The sequence below is a fragment of the Ursus americanus genome, chromosome 10 (assembly GCF_024610735.1).
Source record: "Ursus americanus isolate L20-20 chromosome 10, mUrsAme1.1.p, whole genome shotgun sequence".
Lineage (NCBI taxonomy): Eukaryota > Metazoa > Chordata > Mammalia > Carnivora > Ursidae > Ursus > Ursus americanus.
Window position 1 is genome coordinate 32,214,411 of NC_142136.1, and position 20,814 is coordinate 32,235,224.

The 20,814-nt window shown below is 39.5% G+C and overlaps 1 protein-coding gene across 10 annotated transcripts in view; it reads left to right on the forward strand.

Annotated features, from left to right (window-relative positions):
* Positions 1-20,814, forward strand: part of KLF12 (KLF transcription factor 12) — a 420,803-nt gene that overhangs the window by 291,076 nt on the left and 108,913 nt on the right. For all 10 annotated transcript variants that reach the window (XM_087865095.1, XM_087865097.1, XM_045811080.2 and 7 more), the window contains one exon: positions 13,881-14,016. In XM_087865095.1, the coding sequence (XP_087721221.1) occupies positions 13,881-14,016 (136 nt within the window). The remainder of the gene's footprint in view (positions 1-13,880; positions 14,017-20,814) is intronic.

Here is a 20,814-nt window from a genome sequence, read left to right on the forward strand (position 1 = left end):
GTAATCATCATCACAAGCCCCTTATACTGAAAAATAAACCCCCTTGCAACTATAACTTAAACCAGTTTTAACTGTATAGTTTTGCATATCTGATATAAATGGAAGATTACAGCTCTTTCAGTTTACAAGTCTAAATAAGCCACTGAATGATTTATAGCTATTTTTCAGTGTTGAGCTCTGTATTTCTAATTATGATAAACATCGAGAGTAGAATTATCCTACTGACAGCAAACACCATCACAGACTCATATTCTACTTGATAGGATTGCTCAGACCATATCTGAGTCCAGAGGAGATGTAAGGAACATCAGCCATATTAGAACTGTTTAGCCAGCGGTGGCTCGTTTAGAGAGATCTTGCATTTTTGTAAGGTGCAAGGTGCAGTGGCCGCCTCATGTCTGGGCATGTTAGAGGATACTCAAAGAAGAGCTTGGTGTCGTACCTTATTTATGCATGGATATATAAATACTATTCACATATATATTCACATTTTAAAAATGATACCACCTAGAACTGTCATACTTTATAAACTAAACGAAATTAGTTGACTTACTATAAACTTATTCCCTATGTTATACCATTTAAATGGAGAAAAAGTTTTCATATTTAATATTTAAACAAATGGGATGATTATAGCACCCATTTGTTCTCTTTCTTGCTTTCTTTTTCTTTTATCAAAGCCAAAAAAAACTTTGATCTGTCAGTACTGTTACTGAACAGTAATAAAAACATTTGAAATTAAAAAAAAAAAAAAAACTTTAAGCCTCATTTTTTTTAGCCTTATCCAGGAATCATCCAGTGTTTTCCTTTTTATTTACTTATCCATTTGATTCAGTGCACATTTATGATTTGGCTGTCATCTGTACAGTGCTCAGATGCTATGCAGAAGCTCATAGTTGAGTGAATGAAGGAGGCAAAGCAACTTTTATGAGAAGCGTTCTATCACACAGACAAGTGTAGACCCACAGAGGTAGGTCACAAAGGAAAGACCACAAAGCCTGGTAGTTGGGAGGGGGTGGTGATGATTCAGGAAAAGGATATTTATCACAGGAAAGTGTTTACTTGCATTATCCACATAGATATGAGGAAGGAAAGGCAATTATTTTGAAAAGGTGCAAAATCCTAGAAATATGAAAGAACACAGTGCATTCTGGTGGAGTTCTTATGTGCCAAGTCTATATTAAGTGAATGCTACAGGGAGACAGAGACAGCTTGTAAGGTGGTGGGTTATCATAGGCAGGCAGGCAAGAATTCCTAAAGGCCTTGCAGAGGCAGTAGGAATGGAAATCTGATGGACAGAACTTGTTGACCAATGGATGTCGAGGACAAAGGAACAATTAATACCAGATAACTCCCAAGTTCTTGTTTTGGCAACTGCCACATGTTGAGAAAGTCTAGTAGAAGAATGTATGAATTGAAAGACAGTACTGAGAATTTACCCAGAAAACAACATAAAGAGGAAACATTGACAAAAACATGGAAGAAAAGATGCAAGACGTGAATTGACGTGTTCCAAATTTTATCTGAAAGGACATCTATAAACTAGGAGTAGATAGAATGTGTTGTTCAGAGAAGCAATATGCAGAGAAATGTCTGGGAACTTTGGAAAATTCAGGAAGCTGTGAATCTTAGAATATAGATGAATCAGTAAAAATAAATCCACATCGAGACACATGGCAGTGTAATTTTCAGGCATGAGTCATAAAGAAAATCTCAACAGCTGTCTGCAAAAGAATTAAAGAGAAACAAAGACAGTCAACAATAAGAAAAGCCAGAAAGCAATGCAGTAGTCTTTTTAGAGGACTGAGTGAGGGATACTAGAATTCTGTTCTCAGCTAAATTCAATCAACAGGAAAATAAAATTTATTTCAGGTGTATATTGGCTAAGAGCTTACCACCCATACAAATCTGAAAGAGCCAAAGAATATGCTTTTGAAAATAACCAACCAGCCAAACAAACAAAACAAATGGAAAGGTGAGCTTAGAACTGGTTTTAAAAGTAGGGGCACCTGGGTGGCTCAGGTGGTTGAACAGCTGATCTTGATTTCGGCTCAGGTCGTGACCTCAGGATCCTGGGATCCTGCCCTGCATCAGGCTCCACGCTCAGTGGGGAGTCTGCTTGAGGATTCTCTCTCCCTCTCCATCTGCCCCTCCCCCCACTTGTGCTTGCTTGTGCACATGTGCATACGATCTCTCTCTCTCTCAAATAAATAAATCTTTTAAAAAAGCATAGGTAAATATCTGCAAAAGGAAGTAAACTTTAATTAACTCTTGGTGGTGAAACATGAATCAAAATTCTGAACTATAATGAAAAAACATGGGGAAGGTGGGAATATTCCTTGGGTGGTTATCACATGCTAAGTCTACTTGTGTTTGAGAAGAGAATAGATACACAGAATGACTTTAGACTTTAGAAAAATTTTAAATGAAAGAATGTAAAGAAATCTCTAATGTTAAATGAAAATAAATTGTAGGATATGATCTTCTTATATATGGTTTTTAAAAGAGCAAAACTGTATTCATTGTGCATTGATACATATGTAGTGAAAGCATAAAAACTTACATACACCCGGATACTATGGAAGAAGGAAACAAAATAGTAAAATAAAACAAAAAACCAGCTTTTTCTATAATATTTTACTTTTTTTAATGACCTGAAAGAAATACTGCAAATTTTTTTTTTAATCTTTTGGGAGAATAAATAGGTATGAAATTCCATATATGTGGGGGAATTTTTTTCAAATAAAGGTGACATGAAAGAAAAGCTATAAATAATTTATTTCAATTTATAAGCAAGTTTCTGAGAAAGAAAATACCAGATCGTGTGTTGAATGGCTCTTCAAATTTTATCTTTCACATCAATCCTTGTTGGGTGGGAGAGGCAATGGAAAGAAAACATTTTCAGGATTTGGGGTGGTTGAAAGAGAAAAGGGACTATAAATGCTGAAGCATTAATTTGGCCCCTGACATCTTATTTAATTGATAATATAAATGTGGTAGACACCAAGGAAGATCTTTCTCATTAGCATGTGAACTCGCATGGATTATAATGAACCACCCTGGCCTCTCGGATCCCCGCTCGGCCTCAGGGACAGCTCATGCTTGGTGCTGAGGAGGTGACTTGGCAGCTTTGGTTAAGGAAATCAGCATAAATGATGTTCAGAATGCATATTATTAAAGCATTATAAATTTTAGAAGTATTCCAAACGTAAATGTTACTGGTTTTTACCAATGTAAAAAAAATCTATTTTTCTTTATTACCGTGTTCAAAGAAAACAGTATCAAACTTTGTGTTTAACACCTAAATAGACTGACCTCAAGCATCATCCAATCCACCAGACATTTGCCTTAGGAAAACCCAAGACCTCACTCTCCATGATAGCCCTTATCTTCAGAAACTGGCTCTTCTCACAGAACCTAGATGGGCTTTCATAGAGAAGTTAGTTGTAAACCCAGTTCAAAGTTAAGAAAGCAAAAAAGACTAGCGTGTGCTTCCTCTGCCCTCTCTCAATACAGCATATATTATATGGTGTTCTCAAAATACTCATGCCACCTGGCCTGTCTCTAGGCAGAATTACAGCTTTGGCCGTCTTCTTCCAGAGTCATTTCTGGAGACTGTACCACCTGCCTGTAAGCGCTCCTTCCCAACCTATGTCTGGGGCTTGCATCTCTGAGCTCAGGAAAGGGTCTGAGCAAAGGAGTCCTAATGTGACAGATGTACCTGAAGCCAAAGGAAGTATGATGCCAGTGCCAGGTGTAGGGATCTCATCAGTATTCTCAGAGACTAGGTAATTTATCCTCTCAAGGGGAGGGAGGTGGTTAGCAAAGTGGCAAAATAACGTCTCTAAAAACAAGCCAGGAAACAGAACGCATGCTTCTCAGGGATTGAGGGAAACGAATAGAATTATCATTTCTTACAAAAGCATACCAAAAATAGATTTGGTATGGAAAACACTTTTAAGCCAATTTTACAAAGCAAATTTCTCTCTTTGGAGTTTGCATAAAATTAGGACATGAACTGGCACATCCTTCCACCTGGATTGAAACAGAGAAAAAAATGTAGCAATACTTGCTTTTTGGCCCAAAGATATATATACAGGTCATTTTTGATTACTTATTTACCCCAGGATAGGATAACGCAAAGCAACACGTTGGAAAGAGAAGAGTCAGCACCTACTTTTGCCCTCATAAAGAAAACTTACCTTCCATGATTTTAACACAGTAGACACTGGCATTCACAGGTGTAACATCTAAGATTTCTGTGTTTCTCAAGTGTCCCCCAGAAGTCTGGTGTGTACTACAGGTGTTTTGCTGAATTACAAGTTAGAGTCATGTGATCGTGAAATTCTGAGCTTCCCAGCTACAGGATTTATCTCTGTGCTGCTTCGTGCCCTCTGCTTGTGGCCCACACAGTCAGGCTTGGGAGTTGTTTGTGGGATAGGGCGTGTGTGTGGGTGTGTGTCAATTACCCATCAAATGAGAAAGAGAACTTTCATAGACTTTTTTTAATGTGATGTGAGGGTGTGCACAAGAAATCTAGAACTCCAGATGGAAATGTGTTACAGGGTGTGAGGACAAGGGTGCATGTTCCTGCAGCCAAGAAAGAGAAATTCTTAAGAAGAGGCTGGAAGTGGCCGTGAAAAGAGATAATGAGCAGCCTTGAAAGCTATAAAGAGATTCAATGGCATGTGTAAATAATTCACAAATGTGAGGATTTTTTATGGTCTTAGAGCATATCTTCAAGAATTCCAAGGGTCTACTGTATGGCTCTAAGAGGACAGATGAAATCACTATTACATAATAGGACTTACTTTTAATTTAGCTGGTTTAAGGATATTCTAAAATGAGGCACAGAGAGCAAATTATTTGAAGAGGGAGGAGGGCAACAGCAACATTTATTCTAAATGGGCCACAGTAGTTTCGCTGACAACTTTTTTTGTTTTCCGCGTGCCACAGCACCTACGACATGGACCATGACTCAGTGGTCCTTAAAATTATTATAGCAGATGTCAACCTGTGTCTTGAAAGATTCCATTTTATCCAGTCTACGAACCAGAAAACACAGATAGTGCAAAAAGACCAAGTGAAATAAGAAAAGTGAATTAAAAGACCATGGATTGATGCCTAAAATCATCTCTCTGCATTACACATGAAAATGAGTTTGGTGATTTCATTATTTACTGAATGCACTCACCACAAAATCACTTTATTATTATTAACTATTTAAAACCATCTCTGCTTAAAGTGGATTCACTTTTGAATAAATCAGTTGGGGCTGGTTAGCTTGGATTTTGAGAAGTTGTAATGAATTGACAAAATGGAAAGGAACAGGAAATAGTGGTGTAGTGATATTTCAGAGGGTTCCTAGAGTTCAAGGCTCTTAGCTGACCCTGGAGAGCTGTATAAGGTACCAGACATAGTGTAAAAGCCCACTTATTAATGGAAAATTTTATGAACTCTTTAATCACAAAAGCCTTTTGTGCTGTAAGACATACTTCCAGTGAACACAAGACAATTGTAAATCTGTGTTCATTTTCTTTTTACAAACAAGAAAAATAGTTTTAGTCATGATTCTTTAGAAAAATGAAACCCTGGTTGCTGTAGTGATTATCTCAACAAACATTAATTTTGAAGCCATATTTTAAATGACTGAATTCCATCACTGAAGTTTCCAAGCAGTAACACATATTATAGAGATGATAGGTATGTTGAACTATTTAAAATACTTTCCTAAAAGGAAAGAAAAGCCTGTTAAATATAATTTAGCTAAAAAGTGAAAAAAAATTATGAACATTTCTATTCCTATGTCATTCACTGGCCTATTCAGACCCAAAATAAAAGTATCTAAATCTTCCCCGAGTAATAGAAATTTAATGATTGTGACTCCCCCCTCCCACAATGTTAATATTAGAATATAAGCCAGAATGTGATTTTTAAAATAAAATGTGATCTAGGTGCTTTCATCATTATATTGCGGAATCTTTTGCCGACTGAGAACCACTGTGACCATTTCAAACCAGAGACCTGCATTTATTACCATATTATACTTTACTGTGTATGAGAGTATAATTGAAATGGCTCTCCTCTCAAGGAGTACACAGAATCATAAGGTATAGAAAATGAATATATGCTTAAGTATAATTCAAATTGGGAAGTGCACAGGTGCCATAAAAATATATAAATACAAAATATGGGTATTTTTTGAAAACAAAAGATTGTGTTTCATTAGAAAATGAAAGGAAGCTTCCTGAAGGAAAGTATCATTCTGTAGGAGGGGTAGATTCTTGTTGACTAAACCGTGGGTGGAAGGGAATGGCCAGATACAGCTGGATTAAGGAAGGAGCCTTGAGGGTAAGATGCATCAGAGTTCCAAATGACAAATGAATTCTGGAATAATTGGAGAGGGCTGTCGAACCTTATTTGTTAGATGGTGGGGAAAATTCACGGTTTTTAAATAAGGAATCTTTTGAAGAATACCCTGCATCTATTCAGTTACTGGAGAAATGCTCTATGAGATGAATGGATGTAGTGGTACCTTGAGAAAGTTCATTGAGAAGTGGTACGGAAAGGAAGGAAGGGGTTCCAGAAACATTGTGGGGTAAAAGCAATAGTAATTAGTTGCCAATTTGTACTCATATAAGGGGTGCAAATGAAATGAAAGTTTTGAGTCTGGGTGACCAGGGAAATGATGGGTAAAAATCAAGACTCTAGAGAAGAATAGTACTTAGTTTGAAATGACTTTGTAACATTCAGGTGGACCAGGATGCCAGAAATAGGACACGTGGAGTTTAGGGGATGGATTACAGCTGGGAACACGGAATTTGATATTCATTTCCTCTGAGATAGTCACTGAGATTGTAGGAATTGTGGGATTGTGTGGAATTAATGAAAAGCTCACCATTGAAGAGAGGCAGAGAGGGTAAGTAGTGGAAGGTTAAAGGGAAAAGGAAACTTTAGATGTATGCGGAAAGAGGAGATGAAAAGAAAGGTAAAAGAAAGAAAGGGAGGGAAGGATGTGGGGCAAGGGAGAAGGGAGGGACCTACCCAAGAAAATTAATGTACGGTAGAGTCAGTAAATGCGTTCTCTGAAGGGCCACCAGAGATACAACAAATGAGCATGGTTGAATAAAACTTTATTTGCAAAAACAGTAACAAGGCCCACAGGCCTTAAACCCATCCGGAAACCAAGGGAGGAGAGAATTTTAAGAGGCTGGAAGTGAAAATGAAGAGAGATAATCGGCAGTCTTGAAAGCTGTGGAGAGGTCCAATAGCATTATAACTGAGATGTGGTACTTGCACTAGAGAATCATAAGAACATTATGAGGTTATTTTTTAATATAATGGGAGCAGAAGCCATTACACTGTCAAGTGTGCAGATAGGAATTGGGAAAGAATGAATAAATTGCCTATTATATCTACACAGTCCCAACATCCCAGGATTTACATAATTGATTACATTTTTAAATCTGCATTTGAGATTGTGTAGACAATCACAGTTGCCACTGTGTAAAGGCACATGGTTTCATTAGCAGCAGCAAAAGTAGAGAAAGTAAGACACAAATTTTAGTTGAAGTTTCAGTAAGCAGCGTGGGACCCTGGAGAGCTGGGTCTAATCTTGGAGTTCACCCTACTTTGAGTTAAATTTTATTTACTAATGAGTTTTTCTCTCATCATAGATCTTGATAGGCTAGAAAAATCAGACATCTCTTTGAAGAATTGATACTCGGAAAACAAAGGAGGTCAGGATATCAGTGGTACGACCATGTGATGAAGAACATCCCTCGCAGGCCTTCGGGTGATAACGCTCTGAGTTTTAATTGATTGCTGTGTGTGCAGCCAGCATGAGGTGGCCAAAGAGAAAACAAGCTAGTGGAGGTTTTTCAGAGAATATTCATGTCGCTGATGTTTCTCATGCATGTACCTCTAGCTGGATCTCCTCTCGTGCTTCAGGTCCAGGACCCCGGCTGATTCTTCTCAAATGGCTTCGCTTGCCACTCAGAGCAAAACTCAAGTCTTTACGTGCACGATGCACACCTTCCTCTGCCTGTTCTCATCCCCTTTGCTGTCCCGTTTTCAGCTCCAGCAATGGAACAGTCTCCTTGTGGGTCCTTAGGCACATAACACACTCCTTCCCACCTTAGAGTTATTATCCCTGTTGTTTGCTCTGCCTGGAACGCACCCCCCTCTCCAATCTATCTCTGCCAGCTCTCCCGCCACCCCCCGGCCCTTTCAGGTCCTTGCTCAGCTGTCATTTTGGCCATGAGGCCTTCCCGGCCACCCTCTCCAGAATTGTCCACCTTCTTCTCTGCAGCCTGGAGCCCACCTCCCCCACTTTATTTTTCTCCATGGCACTTCTCATTATCTGACTGAGTATATGTTTTTCTTGTTTATTTTTTATTGTCTGTTTCCCCCCAGGGCGAAATCATGAATTTTTATCTGCCTTGTTCACTGCTCTCTTCACAGCACCCAGAAGAGTGCTTGATGCCTCATAGGTGTCCAATAAATATCTGTTGGCTGAATATATAAATGAATGTTTGGATCAAGAGGAGTAGTGGTTTTATATATTATCCAATATATATTCTGCCTCGGTGATGGTATTTTCAGTTTACGTACATTTAAAACGAAAACTGCCTAATTTGAACAGCCCGGGAGCTGGGAAGGGATTTAGCAGTGGTGTCATATCAGGGCTGGTTGGAGCGGCACTAAATTTACTGCCAGGGTGCAACCGAAGGGTGATGCACTACCCAGTGCCAGGTGGGGTAGCGAGCGCTTTGAGTGTCTTATGTCATTTACTCCTCAAAACCGCAGTGGCAGGGAAGAAATGGAGGAGGAGCGGTGGGAGATCTATTGCCCAAGGTCAGATGGCTGCAGGTGACAGGACCGGACATCCCACCCATGTCTCTGAAGCCAGAGCTCGATCTTTATCTTAAAGAAACACGGCAGCTGTTGTTTTTAGAGCACTTCTTGCGTAGAAAGTGATGGAAGAGGACTCTTCTACTCTACAATGCTATGCATGTTCCCCCTGCCCATTCTACCCCCCCCCAACATATAATCCTTCTCCCTCTTCCCACTACTCCCCATTCTGCCACGGCTCTTCTGTCTGGAAGAAAGCAGCAGCTCACCTGGAAGCCAGTGTTTCTTTAACGGGGACCTGCTTGCAGCAGCCTTGGGAGGGCGGACAGTGAGGGCATCCGCAGGTAGCAGGCAGTGCACGAGGCTCAGGAGAAAAGAAAGGCTGGCAGCGCGCAGCCTCTGTCCGTTCCAACCGCAGACGCCCCTCTCCCTTCCTGCCCCCATGGGCCAAGGTGAAAGGGATCGCACAAACCCTTCTATGAGTCATTCTGGTTAGGACATGGTAGTCTTAAAGTCTCAGTGTATGTTCATGGATTGTTATATTGTTTGCATTTACTTTGGTCACCTATGAAAGGACTTCCTGTCCTTGAAAAATAGCTGACTGGGCCAATTTATTTCCATGTGAGATAGAGCCTTTTAATCTCTTGACAGCACCTGGGCTGAGGTGGGAGAGATGAGAATGGACATGGGTGCGGCTGGGTCTTGTGTCAGTCTGCTGTTAATGTGAGGGAAAGTAAAGTTGAAGAGCCTCGTGAGCTGAAGAGGCAAACATACAAAATCTGGCTTTGAGTAGAGGACCACCCGTACGAGCCTCCTATCAACTATGAGCTTAGGAGAGAGAAAAGCTTCATTCCCCAGGTAGTAATACCGACCATGGCCCCTTCCAGGAGAAGCCTGCCTGAGGCAGATCAAGGATCCAAGAAAGGTGCCCCTAAAGCCAAAATGACTGTAAATACATTTTGAATATTTTGGGTTGAGAGTAAGTAATCCAGAATATGATACATGACTTTGAGTTTCCATATTTACATTAGTGGCCCGCTTAAACTCATGCTGCTTAAAGTCCGTTGACTCTTGGGAGGAGAACAGAGAGGAGTTTGACAGGGTGACCGTAATGGTAGAAGTTTTCCACATCGTTGCGTTGCCCGAAATCTCTGAAAGGATCTGGGAGAGGGCACTGATTTTGCATTGCTGCAGAATAAGTCATCCCCAAATCCAGTAGATTGATGTGGTGACTATTTTATTTGCTTACGGTTCTGCGCGGCAAACATTTGGGATGAGTTTAGCCAGGCAGTTCTCATGCTAGTCTCACTGTGGTCGCATAGGGCTGCGGTCATCTGGCGGCTGGAAGGTGACCGGTCATTCTAAAATGAGTCACTTACCTCAGTCGGGGTTGGCTGCCAGTGGAGCAGCGTGTGTTTTAGGCTTTCTTGGGTTCCTTCACATGGTGGCGAGGTTCTAAAAACAGTAACCAATTGAGGGGAAACCCAATGTGCAAGTGCTTTTTAAGCTTTTGCTTTGTGTCATGTTTGCTGCTGGTCCACTGGCCACGTCAAGTCATCTCGCCAGGTCTGGAGTCGTCCTGGGACGCCGGAGGGCATGGAGGGAGAACTGGAGACAGGCTTCTTTGTAGGGATCTTTGCAGGAACGGTTTATTGTAGGTACATATTTGAAAATTCGAGTAGATCCGTTCACCTGCAGGTGTTAGGGTTCTGCAGTTAGCTTTGTAGGGATTTCGTCACGTGTCGGAGACTCACACAGTATCACCATCCCCGCCCTCCCCCGCCCCCCTCTGTCAGCAATGAGCTGGGATACCCAAAGCTGTCTCATCCCTTTCTCATTCAAAAAGAACAAAATCTCAAATTTTCATTCTTTTCAGATGCTTATACTTGATTTGCTGCTCTCTTACTTTGGGAAGTAGATGTTTTTGGTTCTGGTGCCTAGGTAACATTTCCATTTTCTCTGAATGGGTGCCCCCAGAGAATCAGTGCTTCTGAAATGACTGAGGAACTCAAAGACTAATGGAGGTTAACTAGGGTAGATGTTCCTATCCCACATTTAATAAAAATAGAGTAGAATTATGCAAGTATGTAGATAAGCTAATCATCTGACCTAATCAGCAATGCAGATTTTAAAAAGCCTTTCTAATTACTTCCTCAGCTTGGCTGAAGGTATGGGTAAAAAGAAATTTCCCAGCATGATGGTAGCAGATGTATTTCATAATATTTATTGAAAATATTGGAAAGAAGTCCTCAATTATGATGTTCCTGAAAAGTGCATCAAAAAAGATATCATATTTAACATATTTTAAACTTTCATTAAGATATAAACATAACATAATTTAGATGATCAACTCTCCCACCAGTTATTTGGAATCATTATTACAATTAGACTTTAGCTCTCAGAGCCAGATTGCTTATTGGTTAACTGCCTGTGTCTTCCCTGAGTTGTATTACTTATCCATGAAAGCTCTAGTTCTCTTGGACAAAATGGGACCACCGGGATAGTCTCTGTTCTTTAGCTGTTTGTTAATTTGGTATCTTGGCAAAGGAGTCCTAGTGCATGATGTTTCAACAACTTTAAATGTTAAGTTGCTGACATTTACAGGCATATGTAACACCACACAATATGTGATTTGGAAGCCTAGATAGATCTGATACTCATTTTCTTGGCAGAATTTGAGTAGTCATGAACGACTGTCAAATAAATCATTCTACAATAGGGTTGCCCAAAAAGAAGCTATCTATGAATTCCTGGTTGAAATGCCTATATCATTCCTGTGTGTTGTGCTACTTGAGTGATCATTGTTCATCTTTACCTTCCATTCTGTGTGCTGCTCGATATCTTTCCAACACATTCTGCTTAATATAAGTTGGCCTGAGTCAGTTGCTGTTGCCTGCAGTCAAAATAAATCCTAAATGATTGGGCACTTTCAGTGCCTTTGGAGTGACTGAATGCTTACGTAGCTCTCTGTTATCAGATGTTTGTGGAACTGGATACTTTCCTCTACGAAGTGTTTCTCCAACATCCGTCTTCTAGGGAATCTTCTTTAGAGATCAGATGGAAAATAAACAATGTTTTGTGTCAGACAAAGACAACATTCAAAAGCTCTTAATGAGTGTCACTGCATGATTCCTGGCATTTGAGAAAGTGCATGCTGCGTTTTGGGAGAAGTTGTGAGTGCTGAGTCATATGACGGTGATTTGTTTTATTTGAGGACAGGGCCAGAAAATATCAATAATCCAACATATAGTTTATTTTATCGGCTGGTGGCTCTAAAACTATAACATAGTTACACAACTGAAAGTCGTAAGATGTGACAATTTTGTATCCCCAGACTCTTAAATCTCTACATCATAGTTTCTCAGCGTGGGTGCTTTTGACATTTCAGACTGGATAATTCCCTGTCACGGGGGACTGATTATCCTGTGTATTGTAGGATATCTAGCGCCATCTTTGACTCGTGCCCACTAGGTGCCAGGAGCATCCCCTTCCCCTGGAGTCATGACAAATCAGATTGTGACAAGCCAGATGTTGCCAAATGTCTCTTGGGGGAAGGGGGGCGATTTTCTCCTTGGTTGAGGACCACTGCTTTAGATTATTTGAATTATTTTCTTTTTCAACTAACATTTACGAAGCACTCCCTTTGTTAAAAATACATTTTGGTATGTTTATATTTACAGGCAGAAGGTATGTCAAATACACTAAGGCAAGTAGATTCAACAGATAAAATTTCCTTCTTAACCAAGTTTAGTTAGAAATACGTTGGAATGCTTTAGGTTTTTCTATTCGTATTGTAAGTACTAGGTAGAATCACAAGAAGTTGTCTTTTTGTGGGTAAAAAAAAATGGTGAAATATCAACATTTCCCAGTGTTTCTACCTAATGTACAATTTTCAGTAACAAAGAAATGATTTGAGGGGAAAAAAAGAAATTATAAGTGTACCCAGATGTGATCGTAATCACGATTTTAAGTGCATTTTGCTTTCCTTTGCAAGCAGTGGTGGTTTTAGAAATCTCTCGTAGGCAGCTTTGAAGAGCAGCAGTCTGGCTGCAGCTGGCTAGGGCTGAAGTCATATATTTTAATAATGCAATTGCATAGCTTGCGCAATACTTTTAATTTAGAAGGTGTGCTTATTTTGTGCTTGAGGTGAGGGCTGATGGAAATCCTAGACGGCAGTGGATGCTAAAACTGTTCGTAGGAGGAAGTGGAACTGAAATCTGAATTTTAAAAATATGCATTCACACATTAAATGTTGATGGTAATCCTTTCATTTGAAAGGATCCGATGGTCCCGGTGAACAGGGGTCACAGAACATCAGGCTATTGCTTGCTTTGTTGGCACGTTCACGGTGGGAGGAGAATCGTATCTAGAAATGCCTTTCTGAAAAATGAAATCGGAACAGAGATGAACACTCTCTAGCACATAAAACATATTTAAAATGCTGCTACTTCTGTCATTTTTGTGCACTCAGATCTCCACTTAGAACAGTAATGAACTGTGAGACAGCATTCACTGAAGTATGAAAAATACCTAAAACTTTGTGTTAGTCTTGTAAACCTTGTTCTTCTTTAAGCTTATTAAGAGAGCTATAGGCAGATAAAATCTCCTCTCCCTTGGCTCTCCACCTTCCAGGGAATGTGCTAACGAGCAGTGAAATGGCCAGAACTCTGGCAGCAGAAGCAAGAAGGAAGAGCCAGGGGGTTGCACAGTAACTCACGAACTACCTAATCAGCTTCTTGACCACTCAGGAGTTCGTAATATTGTGGATTTTATAGTTTCTATTCTGTAATCGTCCCCTGAAACTGTTGAGAGCTGATGGAGATTCTGTAAATCAAACGAACAAGGGAGAAAAGTCAGTAAATGCTCAGTACATAAAATGCACCACTTTCACGAATTCCTGGGATTTCTAGAGAATTCCAAGTGCGTGATAGACACAGAAGAGAGATGCCGTGCTTGATGTTGGTCCAGGACAAGGTTAACTTTCTGCACACTAATTTTAATTCATTATATATGCCTTTTTTTCCCAGCACAAATGGACCCCCGAGGCCTATCTCCCAGACAAAGTAAAAGTGACAGTGACGATGATGACCTGCCAAATGTGACCTTAGATAGCGTTAATGAGACTGGATCCACGGCCCTTTCCATAGCCAGAGCAGTACAAGAGTAAGTACCGCGTTCTCAGGATGAACTAAGACTCGCCAAGGTGCTCAGCGGGTAATGGAAACAGCAGTACCTCCTGTTCCCAGGACTTGTCATTCTAGCTCGGAACGAGCTCACGCGTCAGCGTCCTTCCAGCCAGGCTTATGTTCTTTGGGAGCAGATTAGGGGAAAGTGTGAAGTGTTTTACGTAGTTGAAAATCTATGCTTTTGTTAGAAATGAGGCTCCTGTGCATCTCTCCTAACACCCTCCTACCTCTTCTCTTTAACTCTGAAAAAAATACATTGTTCTTTTTGAATGTCACCATCCATATTATCGTCATCGTTGTTATTATTCATATACAACAGTCAAGAGAAATAAAATATGGCAAGTATTACGATCTTGTTTTGATAGGAAAGTACAGAACAGTTTTTTTGAAATTTTAAATTTGGAAGATGATGTTTCACCACTTTGAAACATCAGAATCATGTGTAATTTTTAAAGAGATCTTTTCTCTCTCCTTTTATCCAGACCATAGAGTTCGATTTCATCCTTGTTAATCGAAGATAGTTGCTTTTCTATCATTGTCGATTCTGTATCTAGAATTGAACCTGTGGCTAGTCCTTGTATATTTTTTTCTCTGGAATAATTTTTAATAACATTCTCTTCCATAAGAGTAGGATTTCAATAGCCACTGTTGTTGCTGACACATGAGTTAGCAGTTCACTCAAGATGATCTTAGTCACTTCCCATATTTTAATTCCTTTTCGCAAATACTAAGTACTGACTCTGCTCCGTGTATTAGTCTTTGAAATCTTTAAACAACACACACACACTTTAGTATGGCGTTTTGGAATTTAAAGCGTATGTGTGTCTGTGTGTGTAAAATGAGTAGTATGTTTCTATGTTCTATAGATAATACATATATAATATTTATATGATATATGTTTGTGCACACATACAAATATATATGGTATATTAGGGGAAATAGGATATAATGGATTTAAAATGAAATTTGGAGTCCGAAAGATCTGAATTCAAATTTACATTTGAGCTCTTGGTGGTTGTGTGACTTTCGGCAAGTTATTTAACCACTCTGAGATGTTTCTTCATCTGTATAAGAAAATCAGAATACTTATAGCCCTGTTATGAGGATGTAATACAGTTTATAAGATATAAAAATCAAGTCACAGTGTTTTGGTACATAGAAGGCTTCAATTAACTATGGAATTAGCATTATAATTATAGTAATAGTGTATAGTATATGACAACTAGGAAATTAAAGTGTGGCAAATACTGTTATTCTAATTGTACAAATGAAGACACTCAGAATCAGAGAAGTTAAATGACTCCTCCAAAGTCATATAATGAGTAGTAGCAAGACAAAGTTTTGGACTTCTGACTCCCAAAACAGATCTTTCCCTGAGAGTAACTGTCGTGTTTGTTTCCAATAATATTCTTTCACTTCAACACCTGTAAAAAGCCTCTTTTCCCTCCTTTGTTCAAATAACTGGTTGTAGTCACTTAGTTTCTCCAAAGCAAATGTTCATTTGAGCCAAGACAGGCATCGAATCAACGGGGTTGCTGAAGTCATGTTTAAAATGGTGTCATGCTGAGTCACCTCATCACTAATTCAGTGATCAGCACAGTTAATATGGTTTTGTGTGACCTAAATCTTAAGATCCATCTTTAAAATGAGACTCAATGATGACAAGTTTCAGTTCTAAGATGAATAGTAGGTTTCAGAGACATTTTAGTCATATTGTTTTCCTGTATCATTATAATACACGTATAATTTGCGTGTGTGAGCGCGCGTGTGTTTACACAGGTGGGTGTGTTTCTTTTAATTCAAACCTTAAAGTTGGGAACTATGATTATGAAAATCTAAATTATGTTTACTTTTTGGGGGACTTAGATAGCAAATAATGATATTAACTTTTTAAACATAACTGTATTTTTTTGCTTTTAATATTATGTGCTTATAATATATAGTGTATTTTCATGTGAAACGTTTACTAGCAGCCTCAGGAACTGGAGCCTCCTTTGCAGCCTAACCTCACTGGCTTGCTTTGTGAAAACATTTTCAAGCCACAGTATCTTGTATAACTGCATATGCCTGCCTTTATTACTATTACAAAAGTTGCCTGTGTATCTAGGGAAATGCCAGATTCATTATTCATGTAAGTGTTTTCATTAAACGATTAGTAAAGAATACTGAGCCGTCACCTGGGAAGCCCTGGAACGCCAGGACCCATCAATAGTTAATTAAGTCTCATTCAAGACGCAGTGTGTGTATGTAAACACCGGGAAGTGAGAAGATAGCATTAGCTGAAGCAAAAAGAATGCTCTGTAGAGACCTCTTAAATATGGGTGTATTTCAAAACTTACAGTAATATACTGAGGAAAATTTTATTCTGGGACAAATAGGTATATAATCCTTGTTAGACACTTAAAACAAAATGTGTACTTGGGTTTACCCAAAGTTAACTTTCAATGTATACAGTTGTCAGCATGTCTTTCTGCTCCTCTCTTAGTTTCTCCTTGATTCTTTAATACATATTGCTATTAGTGATTTCCTGTTTTCTCTTTTTCTATCTGCCTTTGGGTCTTGATGCCTTCTATTAACTCAAAAGCTGTCAAACAGAAATTTCCAGGGTAGAACAATCAATAAAATAATGCATTAAAGAAAGTGTAAAACACCAGCTTTGCATATGCAAGATGAGAGGATTTCAGAAGACACCTGTACTTCCCTGTGCTTGCAAAACTTTCTTGAGAGAGTGAGATTGAGAAGTATGTCTATGGGTAGAGAGGCAAGGACATCAAAGGTTTATGTTTATTAGAGGTAGCACACTTTAAAAGCCGTGGGCGACCAGTACACATTTGGCTTTCCAGTCAACGGTGAAAGGAGTCATGGTTTAGGAAGGGTTCAATGGCTGGCCTCTTAATTCATTGGCCACCAGTGCAGCTTCAATCAAGGAGAAGAGGAAGACGAGGAAGGAACATATTCGGGAATGGTTGAAAATGCCTTGTCCTTGACCTGTCCCTACGACAAGATGCTAACCGGAGGGGTGGATTCTCTTCTTTGTCTTCTTTCCCATTAAGGTTCATAGTCTTGTCAATAATCATTATAGTTTGAGTTTTTAATTAGGTGACTGACTTTATTGACATTGGTATATCTACATAGCCTAAACCTTAATATACTAACATATTTTTTTTCTAAATGCCTGTTATGCATTTTACTGGCTTTTTTTTTTTTAAAGATTTATTTATTCTGGGGGGTGGGTGGGGAGGGCAGAGAGAGAGAGAGAGGGAGAGGGCAAAGGCTGAGCACAGAGCCTGCCACGGGGGCTGGATCTCAGGACCCCGAGATCATGATCTGAGATGAAATCAAGAGTTGCATGCTTAACTGACTTTGTCACCCAGGTGCCCTTGTGTTCTACTTGTTTTTAAAATGAACTTTTAATCCTTTAGTTTAAGAAATGTTTCCTTTGATTTGAAATGCAGAGGTGGTTAGCCAAAATTGCATCCTCCCTGCCACGTATTCAGATTTTCCTGTCTTTAAATAAAAAAGAACATCGCTTGGTACTAGAGTGGGAACCTGAGGCCACTTTGATGTATATAGATTTATAGAGTGAGGTTTCTGAACTGTGCTTGAACTAATCATTTCAACCATTTTCATTAATTCGCTTGATTATCGTTTATCGGCTCAGGATCAGTGAATTCAAATACAATGGAAAAAACCACAGAGAGGCCCACACACAGGCTCTGCCCTTTTCTTGTTGTAATTGTGCAGATACTGTCCAAGTCAGAAACCGCGTGTTCAGTAATTCTGACAACGCCAACTTCCAGCAATTCATAGAACATCTGTTTTGTTTTGGTCTGGGTTTTTTTTTCCCCCCGATGGTAAAATAGGGTCATTACCCTTAACAACTTGACAAACATAATTATGAAATAAGTGTTTGGAAAAAGAGAAGTACAGGCACATGATTAGAGCAAATTATTGTAATTAACTCTCACTCCAGGCAAAACAATGATATTTTTTTAAATAGGTACAGTTTGGCTGTGTTACCCAGACCCTCTAATTTCTGTACCCCTTTATAATTCTTTTTCTCTAATTCCAAACACTCATACTCCTCATTTGTTAACAGGAGTAGATTAATCAACTTCGTACAAACTAAACTGTAAGTGAATGAGACTATCTCCTGAGAGAAATTTCAGTGTAACCAGGAACAAGCCTTAAACTAAAAGAATAAGGATCTAGACACAGGCATCCCTCCACTTCCAGAAGTTCTCATTACGCCGCTTTGCTTTTACAAAAGACCTATTTTTGCTAACTGAAAGAAAGCCATCTTTACAAAAGAAGGTGAACAGCAAAAATAGGGTTCAGTATTTTTTTTGCAGTAAGCCCTTAGAGAGGCAGCATATACTCCAAGCACGGAGAGCAGCCCCTCCAGGCTCCCTCCCTGGGAACCACACCCAGCATCTCTGCACCAAGCTACCAGAGCTTTGAGCTGGTCTGTGAGCCGCCTTACTTTATCTCAATTTGTTGTGTGCCTCCGTTAGTAAGGTATGTCCTAAGGCATCACAAAGGCCTAAGAGAGGTTATTTTGGGGGGTCTGGGAATACTCAAAAACTTTTCCATATAAGTTAATGGTCATTGCCTCTTCACTCTACGCCATTTTGGCTTACGAAAGGTTTCATGGGAATGTTCTACTTGGATAGCGCAGGAATCCTGTACAATACTTTCAGTAAGAGCGAGATGGGAAAGGGTAGAGTGGAGGGTGAGGGAAGCAGATGCAGTTGCTAAGGAGATATACCTGTGTTACCCAGTGCCAGCCCTTTGAGCACTGTACATGCATGGTACTGTTTAACTCACACCGTATCTGAGGAGCCTACCCTCTCTGATCTTTATTAACTCTCAGAGGGAAGAAAAGCAACAAAATTAGTAGCATTAGCAACCTTTTGCTTTGGCTAGCTTCCCTGATACTTGCTACTTGATAAAAGGATATTCTTTTTAAATGGTTCATTGTCAAGTACATTTAAGCTAATCAAAACACTTCACTGTCTTCCTCCCCCTGTTTTTATTACAATTGACCTTTGAACACAGGGTTGAATTGTGCAGGTCCATTGCACATAACATAATTATGAAATAAGTGTTTGGAAAAAGAGATTTTTTTTTCAACTAAATACAGTGGAATACTTTAAATTTATTTTCTCTTCCTGATGATTTTCTTAATATTGTTTTCTTTGGCATACTTCATTGCAAGGATACAGTATGTAATACATATGCAAAATATGTATTAATTGACGGGTTTTGTTATTGACAAGGCTTCCAGTCAACAGTAGGCTATTAGTAGTTATGTTTGGGGGGAGTCAAAAGTTACCTGTGGATTTTTGACTGCACAGTGAGCGAGTCAGCATCCCTAAGCCCAGTGTTGTTCAAGGGTCAGCTGGGTATTTGCTCATGTGAAGGTCCCTTCTCAAAAACTGCTTGAGTTTCTGGAGATGAAGAGTGCTATCTTTAGTACATTTTCTCTTAAATTATCTTTGAAAGAACAGATATGGTAGGAAGTGAGAGATCCTATTGTTATTTCAAACTTTGTTACTAGTTCAAACATCATGGTTCTTAATTTAGAAAAGTGCATTTAGTGATTAAAAAAAGAAGAAGAAGAAAAGAAAAGGTCAGAAATCTTGGTGCAGTCGGTTAGGCATCTACTCTTGGTTTCTGCTCAGGTCGTGATGTCAGGGTCAAGATGCAGCCCCGAGTCAGGCTCTGTGCTGGGTATGGAGCCTGCTTTGATTCTCTCTCCCTCTTGTCTTTTCCCCACCCCACCCCACCCCACCCCACCCAGTGCTCAATCACTCTTTCTCTGTCTCTCAAAAATAAATAAAGCTTTTTTTTTTTTTAAAGGGTCAGAAATCTTGAGTGGTATTTTATTTTATTTTATTTTTTTAAAGATTTTATTTATTTATGTGACAGAGAGACAGCCATCGAGAGAGGGAACACAGCAGGGGGAGTGGGAGAGGAAGAAGCAGGCTCATAGCGGAGGAGCCCGATGTGGGACTCGATCCCGGTAAGCCGGGATCACGCCCTGAGCCGAAGGCAGACGCTTTAACAACTGCGCTACCCAGGCGCCCCTTGAGTGGTATTTTAGGTTTTGTTTTCAGTTTTCTTGTTCTGAACTTCTTGAAGTTTCTATTAATGCCCTCCTGTATGATTGTGTTAATGTCTTTTAAAATTACAGTAGAGGGGCGCCTGGGTGGCACAGCGGTTAAGCGTCTGCCTTTGGCTCAGGGCATGATCCCGGCGTTCTGGGATCCAGCCCCACATCAGGCTCCTCCGCTATGAGCCTGCTTCTTCCTCTCCCACTCCCCCTGCTTGTGTTCCCTCTCTCGCTGGCTGTCTCTATCTCTGTCGAATAAATAAATAAAATCTTTAAAAAAATAAAAATAAAAATTAAATAAAATTACAGTAGAGAACAGTACAAGAGATGAGGAAGAAAGCGAAAACAAAGGAATTATAACTGACAGCCTACTTTTTGGCAGATACTATGAAAGCTCATGTAGTTTTCATTTAATTTGCCCTGTGATCCTGCTTTTATCCTGGAGATAAAGAAATGGAAGCCCAGAGCGGTTTACTCTATCCCCAGAGGTCCTGCAACTGTAATTTACAGAGCTCATATTCATTTCCAAGTTTGTCTGACTATAAACCCATATTCCTTTGTGAAGACAGCTTCTGTCTTTATGTTGTGGCTTTAATATCTCTAAACTGCCAACTATCTAAAATTAGCAAAGTTTTTTGAACTTCAAGTACCAGAAATAAT